The 27,623-nt window shown below is 44.5% G+C and overlaps 1 protein-coding gene across 1 annotated transcript; it reads left to right on the forward strand.

The window, feature by feature from the left end:
- Positions 1-15,586: 15,586 nt before the first annotated feature.
- Positions 15,587-20,023, forward strand: LOC149086331 (uncharacterized). The gene is made up of 2 exons (XM_089232357.1): positions 15,587-15,832; positions 18,161-20,023. The coding sequence occupies exons 1-2, from the start codon at positions 15,587-15,589 to the stop codon at positions 20,021-20,023; spliced, it is 2,109 nt and encodes a 702-aa protein (XP_089088483.1).
- Positions 20,024-27,623: the final 7,600 nt, after the last annotated feature.

Here is a 27,623-nt window from a genome sequence, read left to right on the forward strand (position 1 = left end):
AGGGGTTGGACACAAGACATAAACATGTACAGGACAAAACGAGACGCAAGACAAGTACTGCAAGATGTGTAGAAAAAAACATGTAATCTGGGCTATTGAAGGTGAAGTATATGAGCACAAAAAGCGATGACAATGACGTGTGATAGATTTAGGATTACCCAGGGTGCACCACGAGGAGGCCTATCACATTACACCCCCTAAACGTCATGCTCCATTCATTTGCCCATGCTGCAATCTTGTTTAAGTTGGTCTGGAGCAACTCCCTATCGCTTTCATTCCCGATTACCCCCATTAGCTTCACATCATCTGCGAATTTGCTAGTAATTCCATCGATACCCTGATCGAGTTTGTCGATAAAAAGTGAAAAAAAGTATGGGGCCAAGGACACTTCCCTGAGGAACTCCATTTGTGACGTCTGTCCAACCAGAGAATTCCCCGTTCACCATAACTCGTTGCGACCTATCTCTTAACCACGATTCTATCCAATTCAGCAAGTTGCCCCCTATTCCAATCTCGTGTAAACGCTTCAAGAGTTTGCCATGTTGGACCCGATCGAATGCCTTCTGGAAATCAAGGTAAACAACGTCGACATTGTTGCTCTTACCCAAAGCCTTAGTCACGTAATCATAGAAGCAAAGGAGGTTAGTTACACATGACTTCCCCTTCCTGAACCCATGCTGATTATCCGACAATACATTATTCTCGTCTATCCACTTCACAAACTGCCTTTTGATGATAATTTCCAAAATTTTCGAGAGGGAGCTCGTCAAACTCACTGGACGATAATTTAACACTGCTTCTCTACTACCCTTCTTAAATATCGGAACAACGTTAGCCAGTTTCCAATCTCTCGGGACGATACCCTCAGCAACACTACTCCTGTATATCTGTGCGACTGGCCCCAACAATTCATTAGCACCTTCCCTGAGAACCCTGGGATAGATATCATTTGGTCCTGGTGCTTTGCTTGCACATACATTTCTTAGAAGATTTAGGACCTCCACGTCTTCTACTTGAATATCGTTGAGGGTTTTATTACCCCATGCAACACCCGTATATCGAATATCATTATCTCTATTAAAAACCGACTCGAAAAAGTCATTGAAAGCACTACACATGCCTACATTGCTCTCTACCTTAGAGCCTCCTATCGAGAGGGGGCCAACTGTCCCCTTACATCCATTATTGACGTATCGAAAAAATGATTTTGGGTCAGAGCCAATGTTATCTGCCAACCTAGATTCAACTTCCTTTTTACTATCCCTTATCGCTTTCTTCAACAGTCTTCTTTTATCAGTAAACAATGATAGGTCACCACGTCCACTTTTATACTCTCTGAATGCTCTTTTCTTTTCAAGATAAAGGTTCCGCACGCTATCCGTGAACCATAGAGGGTGTGATGTACAAACACGCTTTTTTCGAACAAAGGGTATGACGTCGTGCAAAACAGAGGACAGCTTCGTACTAAATTCTTCCCATTGACTTACCACCCCTACTGATTCCAACCGGTCTTTGAAAACTTCCGCTAACCTTCTTCTCAAAACATCAAAGTTAGTTCTCCGAAAACAAGGAACCAGTCTTTTGTTATCAACCTTACCCGAGGAAAAGTTACAGTGAAATCTGACGATACGATGATCACTGGAAGAAAACTCTTCCCCCACCGAAACATGTTCAACTAGATCCTCAGAACTAGTAAGAACTAAATCCAAAATAGCAGTACCCCTAGTGGCTTCTGATACATGCTGATACAAAAAATTTTCGAGCACCAACTTAAGAAAGTCTCTTTCATACTGATTCCCAGATGAAAGGTTCTCCCAATCAATACCCGGGTAATTGAAATCCCCTAGTACGAGAACCCTCTGTCGCTTACACATGTAGGAAATTTCATCATGCATTTTGGCAATGTAGTTTTGATCCCTATTCGGTGGATTGTAGCAAACCCCAACAATAAGCTTATGACGTCTTTTGCTCTCAAGTTCAACCCATATGGTTTCAATATCACTTCTCTGCACGTTACACTCTCTAGCCTTCAAACAGGATTTCACGTATATCAACACTCCACCCCCTTTCCTATCAGATCTATTTCTCAAAAAAGTATCGTATCCTGAGATGTGTAAGAAAGATTCATCCCCATCGTTTGCCCAAGATTCTGTAATGGCTATAAGATCCAAGCCCTCCACAACTATCATAGTTTCTAAAAAATCTTTCTTATTACCCAAGCTCCTGGCATTTATTAACACACATTTTAATTTGCCCGGTGGTTTGTTGTCAATCGAGAAGCCATCCAAGTCAGAGGTGGGTAATTTCAAGTCAGTACTGTTGTGATTATCATTAACTAACCCGCATTCCCGACTACGTGGTCTGGGAGTAAAAAACCTGACCTAAGACTATCGTAAACCTCCCAGACCCCTCTCTTATTTAGATGGATCCCATCCGAACGAAGCCACTTATCGGTAAATGCGGGAAGCTCCAAGAACGTGACACCAAGTGAGGAGCAAATGTCCTTCAGGCCTATATTGAATTGGTGAAAGTTCTGCCGAATATATAGTGAATGTGTCTGGAAGTTTAAAAGATGTCTCCTCACAGCAAATGTACGCACAACCGACATGGCCAGGGCTCTTGGAGCCGTCGGTATATATGGGGAAGTACCTGTTGTACCTACCCCTGTGCCTAAAGAATATCTGTCGATATATGACATCTGCTGTGGTGGCTCTAGGGTATAATGATAATGAAAGAGAGACATCTGGCAGAGACTGCTCCCATGGTGCCAGTTGCCAAGCAACTGGAGCCACACGACTGATGTCTAATTCTTCCACAAGTGCCCTCATACGAAGACCGTAAGATGGAACACATGAAGGGCGAGCAGCAAATAGTCTATGAAATGAGGGATTAAAAATGACACGATGAAGTGGATGATCTGGAAAAGACTTCATCTTGATAAAATATTTCAAGGAAAGTTGCTGGCGTCTTGATGTCAGTGATGGCTCGTTGCATTCGACATACAGGCTCTCCATTGGAGACGTCAGGAAAGCTCCAGAACAAATCCGTAGGGCGAGATGGTGGACTGGGTCGAGCACACTCAGATAGCTCCGAGGTGCCGACCCGTATACAATGTACAATGGAGCCGTAGTCGAGCTTCGATCTTATTAAAGCTTTATATAAGTGGAGGAGCGACTTACGGTCAGCTCCCCACGATGTAGAAGAGATGACCTTCAAGAGGTTCATCGTCTTCATGCAACGAGCTCTTAATTGCGCAATTTGAGGTTTGAAAGTGAGTTTCTTGTCAAATGTGATGCCGAGGAATTTAGTATTTTCTACAATAGGTATTAGATTGTTATTGAGAAACAATTGTGGGTCATCATGTAGGTCTCGACGCCGACAAAAGTGCATAGCAACAGTCTTGTCAGCGGAGAATGAAAAGCCGTTATTATGAGCCCACTTGCTAATCTTGTTGAGAGCGGTTTGTAATTGTCTCTCGGCTGACCTCATATTCACTGATTGGTAAGATATCAACAGATCATCCACGTAGAGTGCGCCAGTGACAGACAACGGGAGTTGGTTCAACACCCCGTTGAGTCTTAAAATAAAAAGTGTTACACTTAAAATGCTACCTTGAGGTACACCTTGTTCTTGAATTTGGGGAGCTGATAACGTGCTTCCGATCCGTACCTGAAATATGCGGCGAGCAAGAAAGTTCTTAATGAAAATGGGCAAGTTGCCCCGCAAGCCGCTATTATAGAGGTCGGAAAGAATTCCGTGCCTCCAAGTACGGTCGTAGGCCTTTTCTATGTCGAAAAATACGGCTATCATATGCTCCCTCTTCACAAATGCTTGTCTTATTGATGTCTCAAGGCGTAACAAATTGCATGTTGTGGACCTGAACCGTCTAAAGCCGCTTTGATGTTTCGATAAAATATTGTTAACCTCAAGGTAGTGCATAAGGCGATAGTTGACCATGCGTTCCATGAGCTTACATAAACAACTGGTCAAAGCAATAGGTCTGTAACTGTTAGGTTGTTGAGGATTTTTGCCAGGCTTCGGGAATGCAAGAACTATGGCTGCTCGCCAGGTGTCAGGAAATGAATGACTGACCCAGATCCGATTAAATAATATGAGTAAATGTGACAGTGATTCTGGTGAGAGATGCCGAATCATGGAATAATGAATGGCATCGGGCCCTACAGCTGAGTCAGGACTTCGCTGCAAGGCCGTCGTCAGTTCATGAAGGGTGAACAATGAATTGTACCCCTCCGGTGTAAAAGGCCGGAAGGTGTACGATGTACGTTCGGCCGATGATTTAATGGGATGAAACGATGGGGGATAATTCGCATCACTGGAGACAGTGGCGAAATGGGCGGCGATGGTATCCGCAATATCCCTCACATCGCTGATGATAGTGCCATTGGTATTCAAGATGGTGATGGGATGAGATTGGTAATGACCATTGATTTTTCGGATCCGGTCCCAAATGACTTTAGATGAAGTAGATGAATTGATTCCCGTGGTAAACTTTTGCCAGGACTCGCGTTGAGCCTGGCGCCTGGTTCTTCTCGCTATCGCCTTTGCTTTTAAAAACGCCAACTTGTTGTCATGGGTAGGATACCGCCGGAACCTACTCCACGCTTTCTTTTGTGCTTTAATCGTAAGATTACATTCGTGGTTCCACCAAGGTTTAGGAAATTTAGGAAGTTTCGAGGAGACTTTGGGTATTGTTTCTTTGGCTGCTGAGATCATACAACTGGTCACAAGGTCGACACAGTGGTCGACGTCGGGTTGCGAAACCATATCCTCCGTGAAGTCTGCCCATCGAGCGGCCACAAGCTTCCACCGAGGAGGACCCTCAGGTATGCTATGGCTTCGATCAAGGCACTTAACCACTAGAGGAAAATGATTGCTCCCGTGGAGGTCCGGATCAACCGACCAGGACCAGTTGGGCAAGAGTGAAGGTGAGCATAACGATAAATCTATTGCAGTGAAACTATTGTTTGGGCATGGAAATGAGTGAAACTGCCATCATTCATGATGGCAAGGTCCATGTCGTCTAACCGCCGTTCTACCATTTCCCCACGAGGGGTGTTGCTGTTAGAACACCATATCATGTTATGTGCATTGAAGTCTCCAAGAAGAAGAAATGGTGGAGGTAATTGATCAATCAGATCTTCTAGATCTCTCTGTAAGATGGTGTCATTTGGTGGCAAATAAATGGAACAGATGGTAATTCTTAGGCCTGTAGAGATTTCCACCGCGATGGCTTGCAGGTTCGTGCGCAGCGTTAGAACGCGCGACGACACGTGATGTGGAACCAGCAGAGCAACACCGCGGCAGGCTCTACTCCCGTCATCGTAATCAATACGGAACAGGGAATGTCGCCTGATGTTCCATGTCTCCGAGGGCTTCGTAAAAGTTTCCTGGAGTGCCACGCAAACAGGATGATAACGATTGATCAAATCCTTGAGATCTTCATAATTGGATCTAAGACCACGAATGTTCCATTGAATTATGTTGGCCATAAATTTCAATTTCAAATAGAAGTAGACGGTTCAAGGTCCTTAAATTTATTCCGGTCAATCTTGCGGCGGGTAGTACCGGATTCTGTAGTATTGTCAAGATCCATGTCACCAATCGATGTGTCATCGATAAGTGACAAATTTTTAACGGTGGGATGTGTCAAAGCTCTCTGTATGGCTTTTTTGGAATACCCCGTCTTGAAAGGTTTCTTTTTTGTTTTATTTCCAGAACTAATTTTCGGTTTGGTACCGGTAGATATTTTGAATGTGTTCGCTGTTGCTTTTCCCGCTTCTTCTTCGGAGGTAGTGGACTCCCTCCGGAATCCAGCGGAGCAACAGCAGCCACAACTACTGCATTGTTGATTGGATGAAATTTGAGTAGATGTGTTAGCAATTGGTTCGGTCTGAGTTGTAATAGAAACTTTTGTTACACTGTTAATCTTGTTAGTAGTCGGTGATTGTGAAGTCGTATTGGCGTATGATTTACCAATTATTGGAGCTTGGTTAGATGTTATGCGACGACGTGCTTCGATATACGAGATGTTATTAAGGACCTTGATCTTCTGGATCTCTTTTTCTTCATTCCATTTCGGACACTTCCTGTCAAATGCGGGGTGAATGCCACCGCAATTGACGCACTTGAATGATGTTGAAGTGCAGTTGTCCGAAATGTGGTCCCTCTCACCGCATTTCGCGCAGGTGGGTTGAGTGCGGCACGCCGTTCGTGAGTGACCGAATTTCTGGCAGTTGAAACATCTTACGGGGTTAGGTATGTATGGGCGGATTTTGAGGCTATAATAGCCTATCTTAATATCTTTCGGCAATGTCGGTGATGAGAATGTGAGGATTATGTTACGTGATGGAGCTGGATTGCCATCTTTGCGGCTCATAATATGTTTGGCAGATGTTACGCCTTGAGACGCCAGCTCTTGTGTTAGTTCTTCTTCATCCATGTTAATTAAGTTATTATCTGAAATGACACCACGTGAATAATTCAACGTGGGATGGATTTTGACTATTATTGGAATGTCTCCGAGGGATGTGAGCTTTTGAACGAGTTCGGATTGTTTAGGTGTGTTAGTTTCAATTAGAAGGTCTCCTGAACGAAGAGCCTTCACTGATTTTAATGTGCCTATTGCGCCATAGAGAGCTTTGTCTATTATGAATGGTGACACTTTGGCCAGCGGTTTATCAGTGTCAGTACAATGCAGGAAGAAAAATGAAACAGTAGGAGCAGGATCAGTGACAATTGTTTCGCTCATAGCAGTTCTTTGACGTTTTGGTGCATTTTGATTTTTCCCCATTTTGGAGATAATGTGTTCGGCCCCTACCGACCATGCCCACCATGGAGCCCTACAAGGGGACGCGCACACGTAACCGATGAAGGTTAGTAGCAACGTCAGGTTAGGTAGGAGCTATACACCACCGAAGCAGGCGAGCAGACGCGTTCCAGATCCAAGAGCGACGTGAAGCAGCACCAACAAACCTCACGAAGTCCGGCAGGCCCGGTCCCTCTACCTGCCCAGTAGTGTAACCCCTTCAGCCACCAGCCGATTGACCCAGACGGGGCTAATCCAGGCCTCCCGTTTCGGCTGAATCCGAGGCCAAAGCTAGCGCATCAGGCTAACCAGGATCCCCATCTCCCGCCTTTCGGGTCTCCACGCACGGCAAACACGCAGGTAGACAGCGTCCCGGATGGGGCATACGCTAGAAGCAATGCTCTATCCGGGAGGACCCCTCCCCGCCTGAGCGGGGCCCACAATGAGGGGTTGGACACAAAAGACAAGGACATGTACAGGACAGACAGACGCAAGACAAGTATTGTGAGGTGTATGGTAATTAACATGTAATTTGGGCTATTGAAATATGAATGATATGAGCACAAATATGCGAAGACAATGACGTGTGATAGATTTAGCGTTACCCAGGGTGCACCACGAGGAGGCCTATCACATTACACCCCCATCACTTCCCGGAGGATTAAGAAGTGGTCACTGTCAGGAATCAAAAGCTATTGTCAATGTTAGTTGTTGTTCGAGCTGCGTTGTCTGCTTTTTCGTTGCCCGGTATTCCTACATGACCCTGGTACCCAGTAAAATTTTACTGTGGTACCGTGATGGATGAGGCAGGTTAGTTCTGCAGCTCGAACGCCAATGGCTAAATGTCGGCTTGATGCGGGGCCTACAATGAGTTGTTGTACACAAAAGACGAGTACATGGACAGGTCAAAAAACGGGACGTAAGACAAGTACTGTAAGATGTGTGGAAATAAACATGTAATCAGGGCAAAGTGAATGATATGAGCGCAATTATGAAAAAACAATGACTTGATAGATTTAACCCTTGTTCACCTCTGAGGCCTGCTGCGGATATGGGTACGGCCAGATATCGCAAGAGCCGCGGTACTCCACGGATCCTTAGCGCATAGCTCCTTACAAAAAAAAAACAAACTCTCCCCGGTGTTCCCGCCTAGCGAGTTCGGTTGCGTTACCGCACTGGTGACGCTCAGGTCCCACTGTCCGGGTCCCGGTACGCTCTCTCTACGGCCCGCGGCCGGGTGTAGGGCCGACATTTCAGCGCCATTCATTTTCAGGCTAGTTGCTTCGGTAGACAATTTGTTTCAAACTCCTTAAGGCTTTCCGACTTCCATAGCCATCGTCTTGCTGTCTTTAGCAACGGCGATAGACCGGAGTTGTGCTCGGTTTGAATGAATGAATGAATGAATGTCTTTAGCAACCGCCTCAAACTGCAAACATCTAAAATTGCGTCGCTCCGATTCAACGCTCCTAGAATTCCAGTTTCTGGTATGTTCTTTCGTTATACCGGTTGATTTCTGTAGCGATTATTGTGCCCGCGTCCTTTGTGTACATTAGGAAAAAAACCGCACATGATTTGATGTATTTTTAAAAAAGTTATGTAGGTTTTACGAATCCACCTTTCGACCGCTATGTTATAGCATTGCGGGTCCGTTCGGAACTGTTTTTTGCGCCTGATCTGCATCGTTCGTGTTCGCTTTCTGTTAAATTGTGTATCAGAGGACTCTAGATTTTATAATTCATGTATTTTCACACGATTTAACCTGATTTTATAGTTTTAAATCGGTTTTTACCGAAATTCGAACGCCTTCGCCATATTGCAAGAATAAGCAGAGCCTTTATACTATCCAGAAGCTATCTTTGTCAAACGTGCGCTTAAAATTATCAAACCTCGCGCAAGATTTACCTTTGGATTGGTTAATACTATTTTTATGTACATAATCTCAGTATAAATTGTATCATGTATACAGGGTCTGGCCAAAATCTACAAATAATAAGATAAGCCTTTTTACTGCGATTTTGATATCTTCTGAGATAATGATTCACTATTATTTACATTTTGATTATCAGATTCGCCATATTTTTCCAATCATTTTGATATCATATATGTACAATTTGATCAAAAATTAAAGATCTTATAGAGATTTTTATATATATATATATATATATAAAATACATATATATATATTTATTTATGATATATATATATATATATATAAAATATATATATATATATATATATATATATATATATATATATATATATATATATATATATATATATATATATATATATATATATATATATATATATATATATATATATATATATATAGATTTCCTCGATTCTCCCCCTATTCTTCCTGCGCATTGCATGGATGAGCTACGACTTTTTATCGGATGATACTAACCTGGATTGATTTATACCAGTGGCTTTGTTATTCAGTCAGGGCCGCATATTGACGGAAATATTGTTTACATACACCGCTGCAACAATAATAAGATGCGCCTTAACAACGGCTGGTCCCTGATTTAGTCAACTAGCGTACTATTGACCTATCTTAACCTATTTTACACATATATATATATGTATAATTCTTGAACATTTTATATATTCAATTCGTTATCAATATATTAGCACAATTTTGACATTACAACTTGATGCTAGCACCGGCTGAAGTCATATTTAGTTACTACATAATACGCTGCGTGAAGATCTTAATAAAATCCTAATAATCTATTTGTAAACTCTCTAATAACCATATGATGTGCGTCAATTATTGTCTTTTTTCTACGACACCTTACATTTTTCACTGAGCCTTGAACTCTAACCTCCGGCGTTTATTTTTCCCTATTTTCTGTATCCCTTAAATACTAATTCGCCGTGACTAGCTCAGTCTTGTGTTATTATTATGGCCTACACGATGCCTCAAGTTAACAACCTCACACAACTGGATCGGAAGATACTTGAGGATCTATTCTCCGCGGTGTCACCGGTGTCTAATACTACCATAAGTGCACCACAGAAAATATCATCGGAAGTTTCTGATGACCTCGCAGTTCCTGTGGCTCATCAACAATTGACTCCTCACGGACTATCAACGTCACCTATAACGTCTTCCCGGAACAACAGCGGCAATCTCGGAAAAGAAGGATTTCAAGACCATCACTCCTTCATCCTGCTACAACAATCTCCCAAGCATCAAAAGACAGCTCAAAAACTGAAGACTTTGAAGACAAACAAGACATCTAAACCATCCAAAACCATGCGTAAAGAATCATCTCTACACACGTCGTGGCGATTACCGTTTATTCAAGATCCGCTATCTCTGGAACATTCCTGCAAGTCTTCAAGTATTCCACCTCTTGCACAGCAGAACGCTCAACCGTGTAAACCGAAAAAGACTAAGAACGCTTCAACCAAACATAATCGTTCCAGTAAACTCAAAGACAACAAGAAGTCAAAAAAACGGCACAAAAGACAGCATAAACTCTCACCTACTGTCCTCAACGCTATAACGGCTACCCCAACGATCTCACACTATAGCAACCATGACTTAAATCTAAATTCCAGCTCTTCAGACTATTCCTTCGAGTCATCGTTTGATAACAGCCTTTTTTATCCAGGACTAAAATACGCTATTCATGATGTCAATACACATTCCACAGTTCATCCTAAAGTGCCAAGCCCCAACTGTGGAGTTAATAAGCCTGGACCAGAGTCACCAAGAAATACTCGCTCTGAGACGCAATCAACCATGAAAATCTATACAACTCCGAAATTATCCAGATCTCGAAGAACTCTCAACTCAGCTCCAATAGTACGGACGCCGAAAGTAACGTCCCCGCTACCGATATCTCTCCTCAGCCCGGAGCAATATTATCAGACCCTGAACAAGGTGAGAAACAACTAGCATTCCATGTCTACGAGCACGACCATAAATATCGGGACGTCGTTCACATGCTTGGTGACATAAAAATTATCCTCAATTCATACAATGGCACGAAAGGTCAAACATCGATGAAATACAATATTCCACTCAAACCAAGGAAAAGAGGAAACAAACTACTCAACACTATTCTAGACTGGCTTACAGAACATGGGGACACGAAGGAACAGGCCACCCAAACAGGAGGCTCGCAAAAATACATAGGAAAGCCTCAACGTCAACCCAAGCGCACGAACGCAAATCCATCCCAAACTGCGTTTCAAGTCAATGCGCCACCGAAAATTGTATCCGATCAAGCCGCTGCCCATTCTTCCTCTCCGATTGGCAAGATGACCACTGCAACGCAAACATCTCCTCAAATCACGTCACAACTCATACCCCAAACTAATAGGCCCTTGGAAGCCGAACCATCTATCTCTGATCAGCCAATAGCTCAAGTCACTACTGAATGTTCACAAGCCGCTATAAATGCTTCCACAATGGATTCTGACATCTCTGATTATGAAATAATCGACGAAGAAATCAACAACCAGATTGAGCGGGGTTTTAAGCTTGTTGAATCAAGAAGCAGCAAAAAGCGAAATTTAACCTTGATCTCAATCAATACGTCGATATTCCCAGCAATTCTAGATCTTCCAGTGAATCGAGAAGTAAGCCCTCTTATACATCGCCCAATCAACGACTCTTTCCATTAATCCTATATAAACATCATGAATACCGAGGTGCCATGAGTAATTCTCCCAACTACATCTTATCACTAATTAAGATACAAGGTGTCGATCATTTTTCACATATTAACAATGGCACAGCGATCTACTTTTTGTCGTCGCGTGACCGCTATACTGCAAAACAGCAGCTCCTACAACATCCAACGCTCAGCAGGACTATCTACGCATGGATCCCACCGCGTCTGCCTAAACGCCCAGCGGTTACTAGAAGACCTGTCTTCACTGGCAGTCACCAGAAGCAGAATAGTCATAACAACGAGCGACATTCTCGAGCAAACTCCCTGCCATCTATACATCGCCAAGCTATTCCTGTGTCAACCCCAGCAAAGAAGATTCACACAAGGTACGGCAAGATGCAATATCATCAAAAGCTGACTAGTAAGCCCTACAAACCCTACGAAGGATATTCATCCACAAATATCGACGCCCAGCAGCTCTACGGCAGTAGAGATAGGTATGGCAACGTCAAATCCATCTCGAGGCTCTCCTCACTAAGCTCTAACACTACTGCCTACAGAAACAGGACATCGCCAGAAGACATAGACCATTACGGAATAAATTGTTATGGAAAACCTCATCCGAGACTGTATAGCCAGGTACTTAACTCCGACGCACCATCTACGTATCATAACTCTTCACGTCTTAACTCTCAACAAATGTTTCTTGGAGACCTCAAAACTCATTCATCCGCAGAACCACAACCGCCACGTCTTGCTAATGCAACACATTCTTCATGCCCTCATCCAATATCCAAAGACTTGCCGAAGTATCCCCTGGATTATGGAAGAAAGCAAATATTCGAGACTCGCACGGTACAACTTCCAAACAGTCACAAAGAAAATAGAAGCAACAATAGCAATATTACGCACCTCCCATACTATCAAGACGCAACTCACACGTCAACTATGGACTGCTACGATAGTCATTATAGTCTCCATAGTCCATATTGTACCTACGTATAAACAGTCACTGTGAATAACAACAAATAGCTCCATACTGCTATTTTATGCCAGACAAGTATATTACGTCATTACAGAACCTTAAAATCGTTCAATACAATGCGGATCACGGTCAAGCCATCTCTGAACATGCATTTCAGGAAGCGGTTTCGCATAAAATTGACATTATGCTCCTCCAAGAACCATGGGTCATCAAAAATGAGCTTAAAGGTCTCCAACAGGATTGGAAAAGATGGCTGTCGAATGACGGTCGGGCGGCGATAATCTGCCTGAATCCATCTATACACCCAGCAACTATTGACATACGTGAGACAACTATAGCAGTACAAGTCTTTGTACAGGGTATCAATATCACACTAATTTCAGCCTACGCGTCTCCAGCAGAAAACATAGAAAATACATTAGAAGATATCGAATCTATCCTTCGTAAGCGCACCGCTACGCATGTCCTGTTATGCTCTGATCTCAACGGTCACCACCCCCTTTGGGGATATAAGAAAGAAAATGCGCGAGGCTCAGCCATCATAGCTCTCATAAATAAATTCCGGCTAATTCTCCTCAACGATTCAATACATCGAAATACCAAAGGATGGCCTGATTTGTCATTCACAAATTCTGAGCAACTGGCATCAATCTGTCAATGGAACATAGACAACCTTCAATCCATTGGTCAGCATAAAATTATTACAATATCGATCTCGAGTCACGTATATACCTCCACATCTCTTCGCTTCAAAATAACACAACGGAAGCTAGCGCTGCTATGTAAGCGTATTCAACCACTCATAAGGAAAACACTCAACACTTCGGACGGAAATGCTTCTACAGATCTTCAGACAGTCAACGATGTTCTTGACGGAATTGAACATCAGATCTCGACAACTTTTCATCGTCTTGTTCCACACCCCAATAAACAGCTCTCCTGGTGGAACCCAAAATTACAGAGAGAGAAACGTATCTGCAGGGCCTTGGAGAGGAAGTACCTTACTACTACAAATGAAGATCTCAGACCTCAACGTAGACAACTTCATCACAAGCAACGGGCCAAATACAAACAACTTCTTCGGAAAACAAAATATCAGCACTGGCGGCTATTCTGCAAACCGCCAACACATGCAACAACCTTATGGCAAGGCATTTCGCTCAACTAAAAACAGGCTGTTTCCCCCACAACTTCTCTTCCATCTCCAAGACGAGGCACTTGACCCCATAGAAGCTGCCCGTCATCAACTCTCTTGGTTTTTTCCGGATCCGGACCCTCAAGACCTATCATCGACTGCATCTTCATCTACATTTGTCAATCATCCCTTTGACGACTTTCCAGCTATCACCCAGCAGGAAATAGACCGGATTATACGCAAGCTCGTTAATCGTAAAGCCCCCGGTCTGGATGGAATCACTAATCCAATTATTAAGGCCCTGCACTCTAAATTCCCAGCGCTCTTCCTCAAGTTATTCAACATCTGCCTCAAGCAAGGAGTCTTCCCGGAAAGATTTAAACGAGGAACACTGCTACTCCTTCTTAAGAAAAATCGGAAGCCAGACTCTCTTTTTTCATTTCGGCCAATCACACTCCTTCCCAACATTGGCAAAATTCTCGAGCGTATTTAACATATAGGATCATGTTCTACCTCGATCAACACAATTGGTTTAATCCCAATCAGTACGGTTTTCGAAGAGGCCTTTCGACGTCTCATGCAATAAACAATCTCATACAACATTTTCAAGATGAGAATACAAAGGGGAATTTCTCCGCATTTATCCTGGTCGATATTAAATCTGCATTCGACAGCCTTCGCCACGATATCATCATTAATAAGCTCAACAATATTCTGCTACCTCCATACATCAGAGCTGCAGCGCTTAATATTCTTTCCCAGCGCCATATCTCAATAGCAACAGATCTTGGACCTGCGTGGAAACCCCATCGACAGGGCTGCCCGCAAGGATCCTGTGGTGGACCACTATTCTGGAACATCGTCATTAACGACCTTCTTTGTCTCAAGTGGCCACAAGGAGTTAAAATACAAGCATACGCAGACGACATCATCCTTACAATCTCGGCAACAGCAGTGAAAAATATCAATTCTATAGCGGCAAATACCATCCTTCTTTTACAGAACTGGTTAACTGATCATCATCTCTCAATACAAACGGAAAAACTCCAGTACTTCTGGCCATACAAAGACAAAGGAAGACTTAAAATACCATTTCTTCCACGTGCTCATCACTTCACGTATTTAGGATTACACTTTGATGATAGCTTCAACTGGATGTTCCACATGCGGAAGAAGATACTTCAAGTCTCTTCAACACTACAACAACTCTACCGTATTGCTGGTTCTTCCTGGGGAGTGTCTAGAGTCTTCCGTAACATCTTTTATCGATGTATCATTGTCCCCCAAATTTCATATGCAGCTGAGACATGGTATGCACTTCCTTCTTCTCGACTGAATAAGAGGCTTCTCGTACTGCAACGCCAACTGCTTTTCTATATCCTCAATCCATACCGCACAACTCCAACCAATGTACTACAGCTTGCATCAGGAAATCCTCCTCTTGACATACAAATGGAGTTAATTTCCAAAAAAAATAGACTACTCCTCCTGCACAAGGATGTACAACTAGACCAATATTCTCTACAACCCCAGCTCTACGAACAAAAAGTGCCATGGGATTACCATCCCGCTCTCTGTCTTCCTTTTGGTCAAATACACGCCCAGGAGCTTCCGTCAAATAACAAACTACTCACAACAGCAACAGCTATTTTCACGGATGGCTCCAAAACGTCGCAAGGAACAGCGTCTGCGTATGTAGTGTTGCAGGATAATTCCGTAACCCACCAATGGACGCAGAAAATAGATAGACAAAATTCTATTTACCAGGCAGAACTAATAGCAATACTGCAAGCATTGACTGATTTCTCCAAAACCAAAGATCTTCTGCCGATCTTCACAGACAGCCTTTCTAGTATTCTCGCTATCAAAAATACAACAACGCATCCCATCGTCCGAAAAATCCTAGACATTCTCATCCTAAACCCATATTTCTTTGGATATCAGATATACCATACCAACAGATATACCATATATCTGTTGGATTAAAGCACACGTCGGTCATCTAGGAAATGAACTGGCAGATCAACTGGCTAAGTCTGCCACACTACTACCCAGTTCTGAAGCCAGTTACGCCTTCCCCCGTTCTACGGCAGCCGGTAGAATCAAACAACACGGTTCTAACCAATGGCAGATGCGCTGGCAGGACCCGGAACAGCCAGGCAGGAAGGTTTTTGACATCATTAAATCAGTATCAAGGCACAACCGTCCGTGGTCTCGTCACCAAGTCATTGTCTACTCGGAACATGGTCCATTCCGTGCGTATCTGAAACGCTTCAAGCGCAGTCTCAATGATATATGCGGATGCGGGAACACCGGTACCATGGAACACTACATATGGTCCTGCCCATTGACTAGCTCCTTCCACCAAAATCCGGTAGCCAAACAATTCCTCGCTCACTGGAAGAAGAGAGTTGTTAAAACCACAGCTTGGTCGGTTATAATCGGCTTAATCAACTTCCTGGAACAAAATCTTCCGATATTACACGACAAACACGCAGACCTGGACCACAGCACGCTTAGTTCTTCGTCACACAAACGTACTCACCCCATGTTGACAAGGAGTATGCGTCAATCCATTGACCTGCAACATTAGTTGTCTACTCAAATCAACTATCTGATCACCACAAATCCTTAATTCATCGCCACAACAGTATTTATGAACTTATTCAAGGCTCAAGAATTCACGACCCAGAGTTTCCATAAATCTAAATTCCAAAGTGTCCAAAATCCAAATCTACGTGTCCAAGATCCAAGGTCAAGATCCAAAGTGCTCAAGATCCAAATGCACAAGATCCACGACATCCAAATCCAAAGTGCTCAAGACCTATACGTATTCACAGTATCATGTCCCTTCGGCACACTCCATCTACCAAAGCCCTGGGCATGATTGACGTTTACATATCGCCTATCATATGTCTTCAACGCCGCCTTCGTCGGACGTTCAAGGTCGTCTACATAAGTCGTCCACAAATTATTATCAAGTACTCTCATCAGAGACCTTGACGTACATATGTTCTTTTATGGAATCGCCATTCTTGCGACTCCTTATCAGGCACCCATGCGTGCTGTATAAAAAAAATTTTTTCTTTTTATAAATAAATGCAGACATGCTGTGGGATTGGGCTGGTCGGGCCGGCGTTAGGTGTTCGGCTCGTGAGTCGCCCTGGGGGTTTGGTTGCCTTCCAACCGGGTTCCTTTGCTTCTGAAGTCCTACGGAATGTAGAGGCGGTGCCCGGTCTGGTCTTCCTGTCTTTAGCAACCGACAGAAGATATTGGACTTTTTCATTTCTTCAAACATCTACCTCTTCAACTTCTCCTCCCACATTCGTTCATAATAATAAGCAAGGATGGCCAGATCTAACTTTCACTAATTCCAATAGCCTCTTCAACTCTTCTTCATGGATGGTCGATACAGTTAATTCATCATTTTCTTCTCATCGTTTCATATGTATACATATTAATAGCCCGAGCTTCACTCCATTATCTTCTCGTCCCTCGTTCAGGGTTTCGCCCAGACGGTTGCTCCGACTGGCTCATCATCTTCCTTCTGCTCTAAATATCTTCTCAGAATCGATCGACTCAGTCTCCACACCGGCTCAGCTTAATGATCATGTGGAACAGCTCGTTCTGTCTCTACGGGAATGTTGTCGCACCACCCTCGGATTTAAAATCACCTCTTCACAACCAAGGCGTACACCCTGGTGGAATCAAGATCTAATTAATGCTCAAAGAGGTATTCGCCGTCTGAACGACGCATCTCCCGCATAAATAAGCGGAATGCCGATTCAAGTTTGGAGTCTCTTCGTCTTCGAAAAGCCCGTGCTCAATTCAAACTCGATGTTAGGAAGCAGAGACTAACATCCTGGCAGAATCTCTGTTCCAATTCTGTATCCGCTTTCGGCACACCCTATAAAGCAGTTTTTCGCTCTCGTCGCCAGAGTTCCCGAGTCTCCGTCCATCCAATAACAGATTCAGCACTTCAGCTCGCTGATCAACAACTGAAAAAAATTTTTCCAAGCGTTTCTAGAGCAATCTCGACTCAAGAACCCTGTCCTTCGGATCCGCCTTCAACATCTCCGTTTTCAATCTCTGAAATTCTAAACATCATAAAAAGACTTAACTCTAGAAAGACGACCGGTCCAGACGGCTTCCCCAATCCGGTTGTGCAGAAGTTCATAGAGGCTAATCCGCCCTACTGGTCAAGCTTGTTTAACAAATGCCTCTCTCTAAAAACGTTCCCTGCATCTTTCAAAATGGGGCGCCTGGTCCTGCTTCCAAAGAAGAATTCCCCGGATCCTGCCTCTTCGAGACCAATTACAATCATATCGAATCTAGGAAAGGTCCTTGAAAGGCTACTTGTGCAACGCCTTTCCTTCTTTATCGAAAGAGACCACGCTCTTCACGACCTACAATTTGGCTTCAGAATGGGTCGCTCGTCTGAGGATGCCCTCTTCTCGGCACCTTGGAGGCCAATTTAGGAGAGAACCTTTGTTCGGCAGTCCTTTCACTAGACATCAGGGGCCTTTAATAATGTGCGCCACGAGAGAGTGGTCAACGCTCTTCGTGGATTGCATCTTCCGCAGGACGTGAGAGGTATTCTCGAGAGCTCTCTTAATCATCGTCAGGTGGTTCTTCACACAGATTCAGGCTTGGTCTCCAGGACATTGGTCAGAGGCTGTCCCCAAGGATCGTGTACTGGGCCTGTGTTCTGGAACCTCGCTTTTGATCCTATTCTTCACCTGTTTCCCGAAGAGAGCCGTAACTTCAATATAAAACTCCAAGCTTACGCAGATGATTTTATAATTATCTTGGCAGCACGACAGCCTGAGGAGGTTACTGCAGCGGGTCGCCTTGTCATTCCTAAGATCGCTCAGTGGCTTCAAGACAATGATCTTGAGGTAGAGGCAACTAAGTCCTCATTTCTTTGGCCCAACAAACGTATCAAGCGTCCTTCCTTTAAGATAAACGGAGTGCCTATCAAACACGCATCCAGTATCAAAATTCTTGGAGTAATGTTTGACAAAAATTTAAATTTCCTTGCACACAGCTTTTATCTACAACGGAAAACCTGCAAGACCCTTCAGAATTTTCGCCGTCTTTCCCATGCCAGCTGGGGCTATTCCAAGGAGCTTCGAAACATCCTTTACAGAACCGTCACGCTCCGGCAACTGGCTTACGCGGCGGCCATCTGGTTCTTCAACCCAAGCTCCAGACTCAAAAGAAGGATGGCGACTCTACAAAGGCCCCATCTCCTGTTCGTCACCCAAGCTTACCGAACAACGTCAACTGCCATTCTCCAAGTGGCCTCTCACAATCCTCCGCTGTCAATCTTCCTTCAAGCAGAAGGCAGAAGAGTACGTTTACTTCGCTTCAGACAGGATGTGACATACTTTAACCATCATTTTGTCGCCACACAGTTTGAAGATAAAAGCTCTGGATGGTCTTCCTGCCCATCATCGGATTTCTCGCCCGATCAGGTCTCCACAACACCAGATGAACATATTCCTGCTACCGCGATATTCACTGACGGTTCCCGCATGCGGCACGGAGTTGCATCGGCTTTCGTGGTCATAACTGATGGACTGCTTTCCCACCAATGGAGTGCAAGGATCAACAATTTCAACTCCGTCTTTCAAGCAGAGATGCTTGCTATTCTGAAAGCGGTGCAGCTTGCAATCCAGGATTTTCCTTCCATCACTATCTATACAGACAGTCTCTCCAATATATTTGCCATACTTAATCCACTCAGCATACATCCTACAATTCGCACTATAAGATCTTCTCTCTTCGGTCATCCGCACATTCGTATTTCTTGGATCAGGGCTCACGCTGGAACGGAGGGTAATGAGTTGGCCGACTCACTCGCTAAAGCAGCGACCTCTTACCCTCCTCATCAATCTAGCTTTTTTCCACTGCCTTGGTCCCATGCAAAAAATGTCTTCCACAACCTTGTACTTCAGCGGTGGCAACTCCATTGGAACTCTGCAGCTTCGTCGGTTTCTGCACAAAAAGTTATTCCTTGGGTCGATTCTGGTCGGGAAGTGTGGTCTCGTGAGAAAATCATCCTCATCTCAGAACACGGACCCTTCCCGACTTACCTTAAGAAGATCAAGGCGGCCAATAATAGCCGGTGTGCATGCGGGGAGAGAGGAGACTTGCGACACTATGTCACATCCTGTGTGCTCACATCATCTTTTCATATGTTTCATCTAGGAGATTGGTCTCAACATAATTTTCTTTGGAAGCGTCTAATTTCAAGAAGCACTGTCAATTTACAACGTCTGCAGGGCCTTTTCAGCCTTCTTGAACGTCACTCATCTCTGTTTAGGATAAACTTCCTTTCGGATGATTCCTCTTCTTCAGAGGATACAGACGATGAGTCCGGGGCCTTCACTCCCCCACTAACTCGAGCGAGAGCTAGAGTGCTACAGCGTCATCCCACTTAATCTTGTCTTCGGTCTCTCTGGACTGGGAAGTGCTCTGCTTGCCCCTGCCGATTAGAATTTCAACGAGTGTTGCTTGCCCCCGCCAGCTGCTGGACTAGGATGTGCTTTCTTTCCCTCGCCAGCTCTGGACTGGGAAGTGCATCGTTCTCGCCGGCTCAATTTGATTGAGTATTTTTCTCCCCGCCATCTTCTGGACTAGGAGGTGCCTGCTTTCCCTAGCCAGCTTGGGACTGGGTAACATCATGTGAATTTCACCAATATTTTCCAATTTTTTTTTCTTTTGCTCCTTGTATTCTGTATTTTGCTGCACTGCATATTTTGTTTGAATTGTAACTGGCACCGGGGCTCTTTGGGTCACTTGGTACATGGGCTCTCCAGTGTTCTGGATGGGAGCGCTCCCCGTTCAAGGGTCGAGCCGGCGTTCCTCGGTAGACGGCCGAGTGGGATCGTTCCCCAGGCAGACGGCCTGGGTGGGAGCCTACGTTGCTGACTCATGCGCCCTGGTGCCTGACCGCCTGATTGTGTTCATATGTTTTTTCTTCATTTTGTTTCTGAATTGGAGACCCGTGAAGGGACATTCGTCTACCACGGCTGTCGTCTCCTTTGTATTTTCTCATTTTAGCACAATAAACGGCCCTCCTGGTTTCGTCTCCGGGGCCGTTGGCGCTCGGGGGGCTGCTTTCTGTCGCTCTGGTGGAGGCCTCGGGGTCTGCGAGCCGTCCTTTCTTCTTTTTCTGGGCTGGCGGCCGGGGGTGTCGGTTGGGGCGTGTCTTTGCGGTGTGGGATGCGCTTGCCCTCTGTGGGGTGTTCCCTGCCGGGGCCGCGGCGGCTGGTGTTGGCTCGCTCTGGGTTCTGTGGGGGGTTTGGTTGCTTTCCAGCGCATCTCCTATACGTTCTATAAGTTCTTAGAATATTAACGTGGAGATGCGTCTTGGTTCCTCATGTCTTTAGCAACCGACTAATTGTATATATTCATTAGCGTGCCATTTTGCTGAGCAGTGCCATTTTTTTTACGGTTGGAGGCTCTTCCAATCTGTTGACCCACTCCCCAACCGTCTCTGGAAGGTCACCTTGGCACGTGCCATCATCTGCCGCTCTTATATTTGCTAAACTCACCCGCTGGTAATCTTTGTTGTGGCTGCAAGCTTTTCTTCACATTTCGTGGGTACTTAAAATCATTTTTATTTTTTAATTAAAGTTTTTATTGGAATATTCTTTCGATTCCACGCTCAAGTTCCTCAATTAAGTTTTTCTTGTTGCTAAATTAATTTCAGCCAATTTGCATTATTATCTTAGGAGATTTTCGTCCCGTTATTCCGGGACGTTTTCATTTTGGACTTTCGCAGCGCGGGACATCCATTTTTTTGTGATCTTGAGCATTTTCATTGTTTACTGATATATATATGCCCCCCCAAACGTTTTCTGGCTTGCGTTTTCATACTTGTGCACTTCTTTTTCAGGACTTTTGCGTAATACTGCTTTTTTGTCCCGTATTTTTTCCAGAAATTGCTGTTTTGTCCCGTATTCTTTGAAATTGTGCTGTTTTGAATATATTGACGTTTTTCATACATATATTTCTGTATACAGTGAATATTATTATTCACTGTATATTATACAGTGAATAATTCATAATTTTTCTGATTTGTGACGGGACATTTTTTTTTCCCGGTGTCCCGTTTTTCGATAAAGTTCGTCTTCTGTCCTGTATTGCGGGATTTTTCGTTTTTTTTGTATCTTGCATTGTTCTGGACATTTTAAAATGTTCAGTGACTTTTCGCCCATTCTTGCCAATGCAACATCGACTCCAAAGAACTTTTGGGTCCTCCGCGATCGCATGAGGGCTCGCCTTCGTAGCCATCTGTGGCCTGGAGAGATTGAAGACTCACTTAACATCATTCCGGAGTCGGGGGATACGGAGAACCTCATTTCTGTTGTTTCACCTTCTTCATCTTCGAGTTCGGGGCTCATGAGTCTGTTGGAGGAACAACCTTCACCTGCTAAGGGCATATTTTTTGCTCCTCCGGTTGATTCAACAGTGATGCAGTCTTCTCGAGCCTCTGTTTCTGATGATCGCCCTGCCCCTTCTGCTTCTGGGTTTGCCTCCTCGACGCACCCACAGGACCTTTCAGCAGTTTCTCCTCAGATCAATCCTAAATTATCTATTTCCTCTGGGAAGGCTATGTCTTCTGCTGATAACGGTCACGTACTTTCCGACTCTCATCAGGAGATAGTCTCAGTGGTTCAGGATGTCATGTTGGAAGTCCTTCATCGTGTTTCGCTCGCCAATAATTCATCTAACTCAATCGTTTCCCGTTTTTTTCGTCCTTCGGATTCGGCTGGAACTTCACAGATGGAGGCCTCATTTTCATCCGGTCAGTCCGAAAGGGAGAGATCAGAGTCGGAGGAGTCAAATCTCGAGGCAACTTCGAGAGGATTTTTGTGTTCTTCGGCTTTTGCCCTTCAGGGTGACACTGGTTTGGTCCCCGACCCGGGGAGTGGGAGGAAGAAGAGGAAGAGAAGGACTTCTAAACTACAAGATCGACATCTCAACATCCCTTATTCTTTGACTGAGACTGATGACGATTCTTCATTTGATTTCAAGGAGACCGGTCCTTCATCTTGTTGCAATTCCACTCTCCCCTCCTCGGTCTCCAAACTTCCCAAGTCGAATCAACTCAACCCCAGGGTTCTATTGGAGAAACCTCCCATTTGCCTTGCTGACAGGGTTCATCAGGAGCGCAACGATCTCAACCCTGATTCTATTTCTAACATTCAACTACAAAAGAGCCCTGCATCTCATAGTACACCACCCAAGGGCCCTCCAACCAATATTCTTGAAATGGTCGAAAATATCAAGGCAACTCTCCAACACTCAACTGGCCAGGGGAAGAATTTTCGATATGACGTCCCCACTCATCTCAGGAAGGCCTCGTTGAAACACTTGGAGGTCATTTCTTCCTGGATAGAGGACATTTCTTCTTCTGCATCTCATTCCAAGGACCTTCTTCCGAGCAACACGTCGATAGCAACAAATAAATTCGACAAGTTTCCCCCAGTATCATGTAATAAATCTACTCAAACAGGAGAAAACAAAGAGAGGTACATTGCCGAAATGCTGGAAGAGGACTGCATTTTCGCAAACATTCCCAGTTCCACAAACTCTTCGACTCCTAAACCACAACGAGTTCAGCGTAAACAAGTCTTACGGTCAGCTAAAGTTCAATCCAATGAAAACCAACAAACAGTGACCCCTACGGATCCTGCCATTGTCCATCTAGGCCCACTAACACAGTCAAACAACATTCCTTTCCCACAGATCAACAATCAACATCCGTTTCTCCTGCTATTTTACAACAAAAGGCCTCCGATGTTCAAAAACGTCTTCTTCAGATGGCCAGCTCCACATCTCATCGCCTTCCTGCGGACTTGCGTAACTCAACCTCTACCGGCGATTGGACTCTGGTGAAACGTCGAAGAAGAAATAACTTTTCAGCTCAGCGTACGGGTAATAATCAACCATATTTCCCTCCACCTCTTCGACACAACCAGAACAGACGTCCCAATTTTCATCATAATCAAGGAGGCGTCTACAGAGCAAGTAATTCTTCTGTTCGACAGGGAAGAGCTCATTGTGTACATCATCTTTCTTCTGAGGGCTATAAACGGGTTCCCTCCTCGGCCTCAGCACCGCAACTACCTAGGAAAGTACGTTTCGCCTGAGATTTTTCCTCATATGCCCAGGCCGTTTCAACTGATTTCGATAATGCACCGACCTGGCAACTTCGCACTTGGTTTTACAGTCCCCAAAAGGGTACCAATTTAAAAGTTTACGATGACTTGGTTCAACAAATTTTTTATTCCTCAATTATTGCCTCTAAGGCAAAAGGATCTATCTCTGCCAAATTGTCATCCCAAGGCATACTAATCTCCGGTACTTCAGAGGAAGTTCGGCAGCAGGTCATCAACGAAATTAGAAATAATTTTAAATTAAAATTCAACATTTTTTTTGCTTAAGATGTCCTGTTCCGCCAGCTCTGGACTGGGTAATGTCATATTGCTTTCGCCAATTTCATATTTATTTTGCTCTTTCTGCATATTGTCATATTGTGTTTTGTTTTGTTTCGTTCCACTGCATATTTTGTATGATTGTAATTGGCACCGGGGCTTCGGGACACTTGCTGTGATGCATGGGCTCTCCAGTGCTCTGGATGGGAGCGCTCCCCGTTCAAGGGTCGAGCTGGCGTTCCTCGGCAGACGGCCTGGGTGGGAGCCTAGGTGCCGACTTACGCGCCCTGGTGCCTAATCTGCGAACATATATTCATTCTCATTTTTTTTATTTTTTCTGTGTATGTTTTGTTCATTTTTTTTACATTTGCATCTACATTTTCATTTGGAGACCCGTGAAGGGACATTCGTCTACCACGGTCGTCGTCTCCTTTGTATGATTGTAATTGGCACCGGGGCTTTGGGTCACTTGCTGTGGTGCATGGGCTCTCCAGTGCTCTGGATAGGGGCGCTCCCCGTTCAAGGGTCGAGCTGGCGTTCCTCGGCAGACGGCCGAGTGGAATTGCTCCCCAGGCAGACAGCCTGGGTGGGAGCCTAGGTGCCGATTTACGCGCCCTGGTGCCTGATCTGCGAACATATGTTCTTTCTCATTTTTTTTTTATTTTCTGTGTATTTTTGTTAATTTTTTGCATTTGCATCTTCATTTTTCATTTGGAGACCCGTGAAGGGACATTCGTCTACCACGGTTGTCGTCTCCTTTGTATTGCTCCTCGAGCAAATTTTCTCATTTTAGCACAATAAACGGCCCTCCCGGTTTCGTCTCCGGGGCCGTTGGCGCTTGGGGGGCTGCTTTCTGTCGTCTGGTGGAGGCCTCGGGGCCTGCGACCCGTCCTTTCTTCTTTTTCTGGGCTGGCGGCCGGGGGTGTCGGTTGGGGCGTGTCTTTGCGGTGTGGGATGCGCTTGCCCGCTGTGGGGTGTTCCCTGCCGGGGCCGCGGCGTCTGGTGTTGGTTCGCTCTGGGTTCTGTGGGGGGTTTGGTTGCTTTCCAGCGCATCTCCTACACGTTAGAAGTTCTCAGAATATTAACGTGGAGATGCGTCTTGGTACTCATGTCTTTAGCAACCGCCCTAAGCCCTCATCGAAAGATTTTCTTCGTCCCTCAGCTGGGTGACAATTGTCTGGTCACAGACTCAGGGAGCAGGAGGAAGAGGAAGAGAAAGTCTACAAAACTCCAGGACCGCCACCTCAATATTCCTTATTCTTTGTCCGAGACAGATGAGGATTCCTCCTTGGACTCGGGGGAAGTTAACAGTTTACCCTGTCGAAGCTCTATTTTCTCCTCCCTCTCGGCTTCCAAACTTTCTAAATCAAAAGAATTCAACCCTAAGGTACTTTTGGAAAAAATTCCTATTTGCCCAACTGTTTCAGCATCGCCGGGTAATAACAATCCTAATTCTGACTCTAATCTCAGCATCATGTCGCAGAAGGATCCTGCATTACAGAACGTTCCCTCTAAAAATCCTCCAACCAATATTCTCGAAATGATCAACAACATCAAAGCTACTCTCCTGCACTCGACAGGTCGGGGAAAGAATTTTAGATATGATGTTCCCACCCATCTTCGAAAGTCTTCATTGAAATACTTAGAGGATGTTTCTTCTCCCGTGTCTCCCTCCAAGAATTCTTCTTCGATTAATGTTCCTGCTGCGATACCTGGCTTTGATGGGTTCCCCCGGTTCTCTCCAATAAATCTACTCAAACCGGTGAGAATAGGGAGAGATACATCGCTGAAATGATGGAGGAAGATCGAATTTTCACAAATACTCCTGGATCCGCAAACTTATCTCCTCCCAAGCCTCAGCGGCTTCAACGCAAACAAACCCTGCAGCCAACTGTGGCTCATGCTTCCGGAAATCAACCCGCAGAGATTATACAGGATTCAGCAATCGTCCGACAGGGTCCATCAATTCAGTCGGACTCTATTCCGTCTCCTCTGGCCTCGCATCAACAGCTTACTTCAGTCTCCTCAGGTACTCATGGCCAACAGCCTTCCAATATCCAACAACGCCTTTCTCAGATGGCCAACTCCTCATCATCTCACCATTCTACGAACCTGCGTAGTTCGGCATCAAGTGGTCAATGGTCTACAGTGAATCGTCGTCGGGGAAATAGGAACTCATCTTCTCAACGTAACAGTCTTTCTCGACCCAGTAATTTTCCCCCTCTTCGCCACAATCAGTTCTGGCGTCACAATTTTCATCACGTTCAACAGGGTACATTCGGAGCTCCTTCTTTTCGCCAGGAAAGATCGTCTACTTATCGTTCTCAACTACCCAAAGGCCACAACAGGGTCACTTCCTTTGTTTCAGATTCACAGTCATCTAAGAAAGTCCGTTTTGCTCCTAATTCACTTTCTTATGCCCAGGCTGCTTCAGTTGAATTCAATTCCGCTTCGACCTGGCAGCTACGAACATGGTTCTATCATCCTCTAAAGGGCGCTAATACAAGGGTTTATGACGATCTGATCCAACAAGTTTTCTATTCCACCATCATCGCATCTAACGCCAAAAAATTCATTTCAGCAAAACTGTCCTCTCAGGGGATACTTATATCTGGCAGATCAGAGGAGGCCAGATTGCAAGTCATCAACGAAATTAGGAATAACTTTAAGCTAAAATTCAACATTTACCTTGCATAAGATGTCTTCTTCAACCTCAGACTCTTTTCACGAAAGTGTCTCCTCTTTTTCATCATCCTCTGATTCTCTTCACATTCCTACAAATTTGGGTTTAAGAATTCTACAGATTAATTTGGACAGGGCCACTGCCGCTGCACAATCAACTTATGTTTTTGCACGCAAGCATTCTTTTGTTTTTCTTTTGACACAGGAGCCTGCGCTTCTGCATGATAATGTGGATTGTCCGGCGGATATGCCATCATGGCAATCCTGCTGCGGCAAAGCAGCTATAATTCAACTGAACAATTCATTCCATCCAACACTGGTCTTCAGAGGTAGAGATCTGGTCGCTATTCGTCTGGATCTTCCCCAGGCGTCAGTCATCCTCTGCTCTGGGTACTCTTCACCGAGGTCACGCATCGAGGAGACTCTTCAGGACATTGGATTGGATTTTCAATTTATTGGCGCAAGGACCAATTTGGTCAAACTGCGCCAAAGCATGTCATAAAAATGAGAAAAATGTCATTCTGTCATGTCAAAAAACTAAAACATATAAAACGGAACATGAAACGTAAAACAATGATATAAATTGTAAAAACTATAATTTGTCGTATAAACCAATGGCTTTGATGAATTTAAAAATGCGAGATGCATCGCTATTGTCATTTAAAATGTCATGAAGTGAAAGATGACTCTGACCAAAAGCGGTCGTGAAATGATGACGATGATGTGAACAAGTAAAAGCATGAGCAATGGTCAATGGACTTTGACAATGAGGGCACTCTGGTTGACTCTCTCGTAATAATAAATATGATTGTGTGAGGCGACTGTGTCCTATGCGTAACCGGGCAAGCAAAACTTCCTCCTTTCGGTTAGTTCTGCAGCTCGAACGCCAATGGCCAAGTGTGGGCTTGATGGC

This window comes from Pholcus phalangioides, unplaced genomic scaffold (assembly GCF_987345545.1).
Source record: "Pholcus phalangioides strain wild (caught in Gottingen) unplaced genomic scaffold, Ppha-v1.0 ptg000005l_1, whole genome shotgun sequence".
In the NCBI taxonomy this organism is placed as follows: Eukaryota; Metazoa; Arthropoda; class Arachnida; order Araneae; family Pholcidae; genus Pholcus; species Pholcus phalangioides.

Excerpts from the sequence above, each read along its gene's own strand:
- LOC149086331 (XM_089232357.1), top strand. The coding sequence starts at position 15,587 with ATGAACTGGCAGATCAACTGGCTAAGTCTGCCACACTACTACCCAGTT. Across the intron at positions 15,833-18,160 it reads CTCGGAACATGGTCCATTCC|GACGTGAGAGGTATTCTCGA; the intron begins GTGCGTATCTGA and ends CATCTTCCGCAG.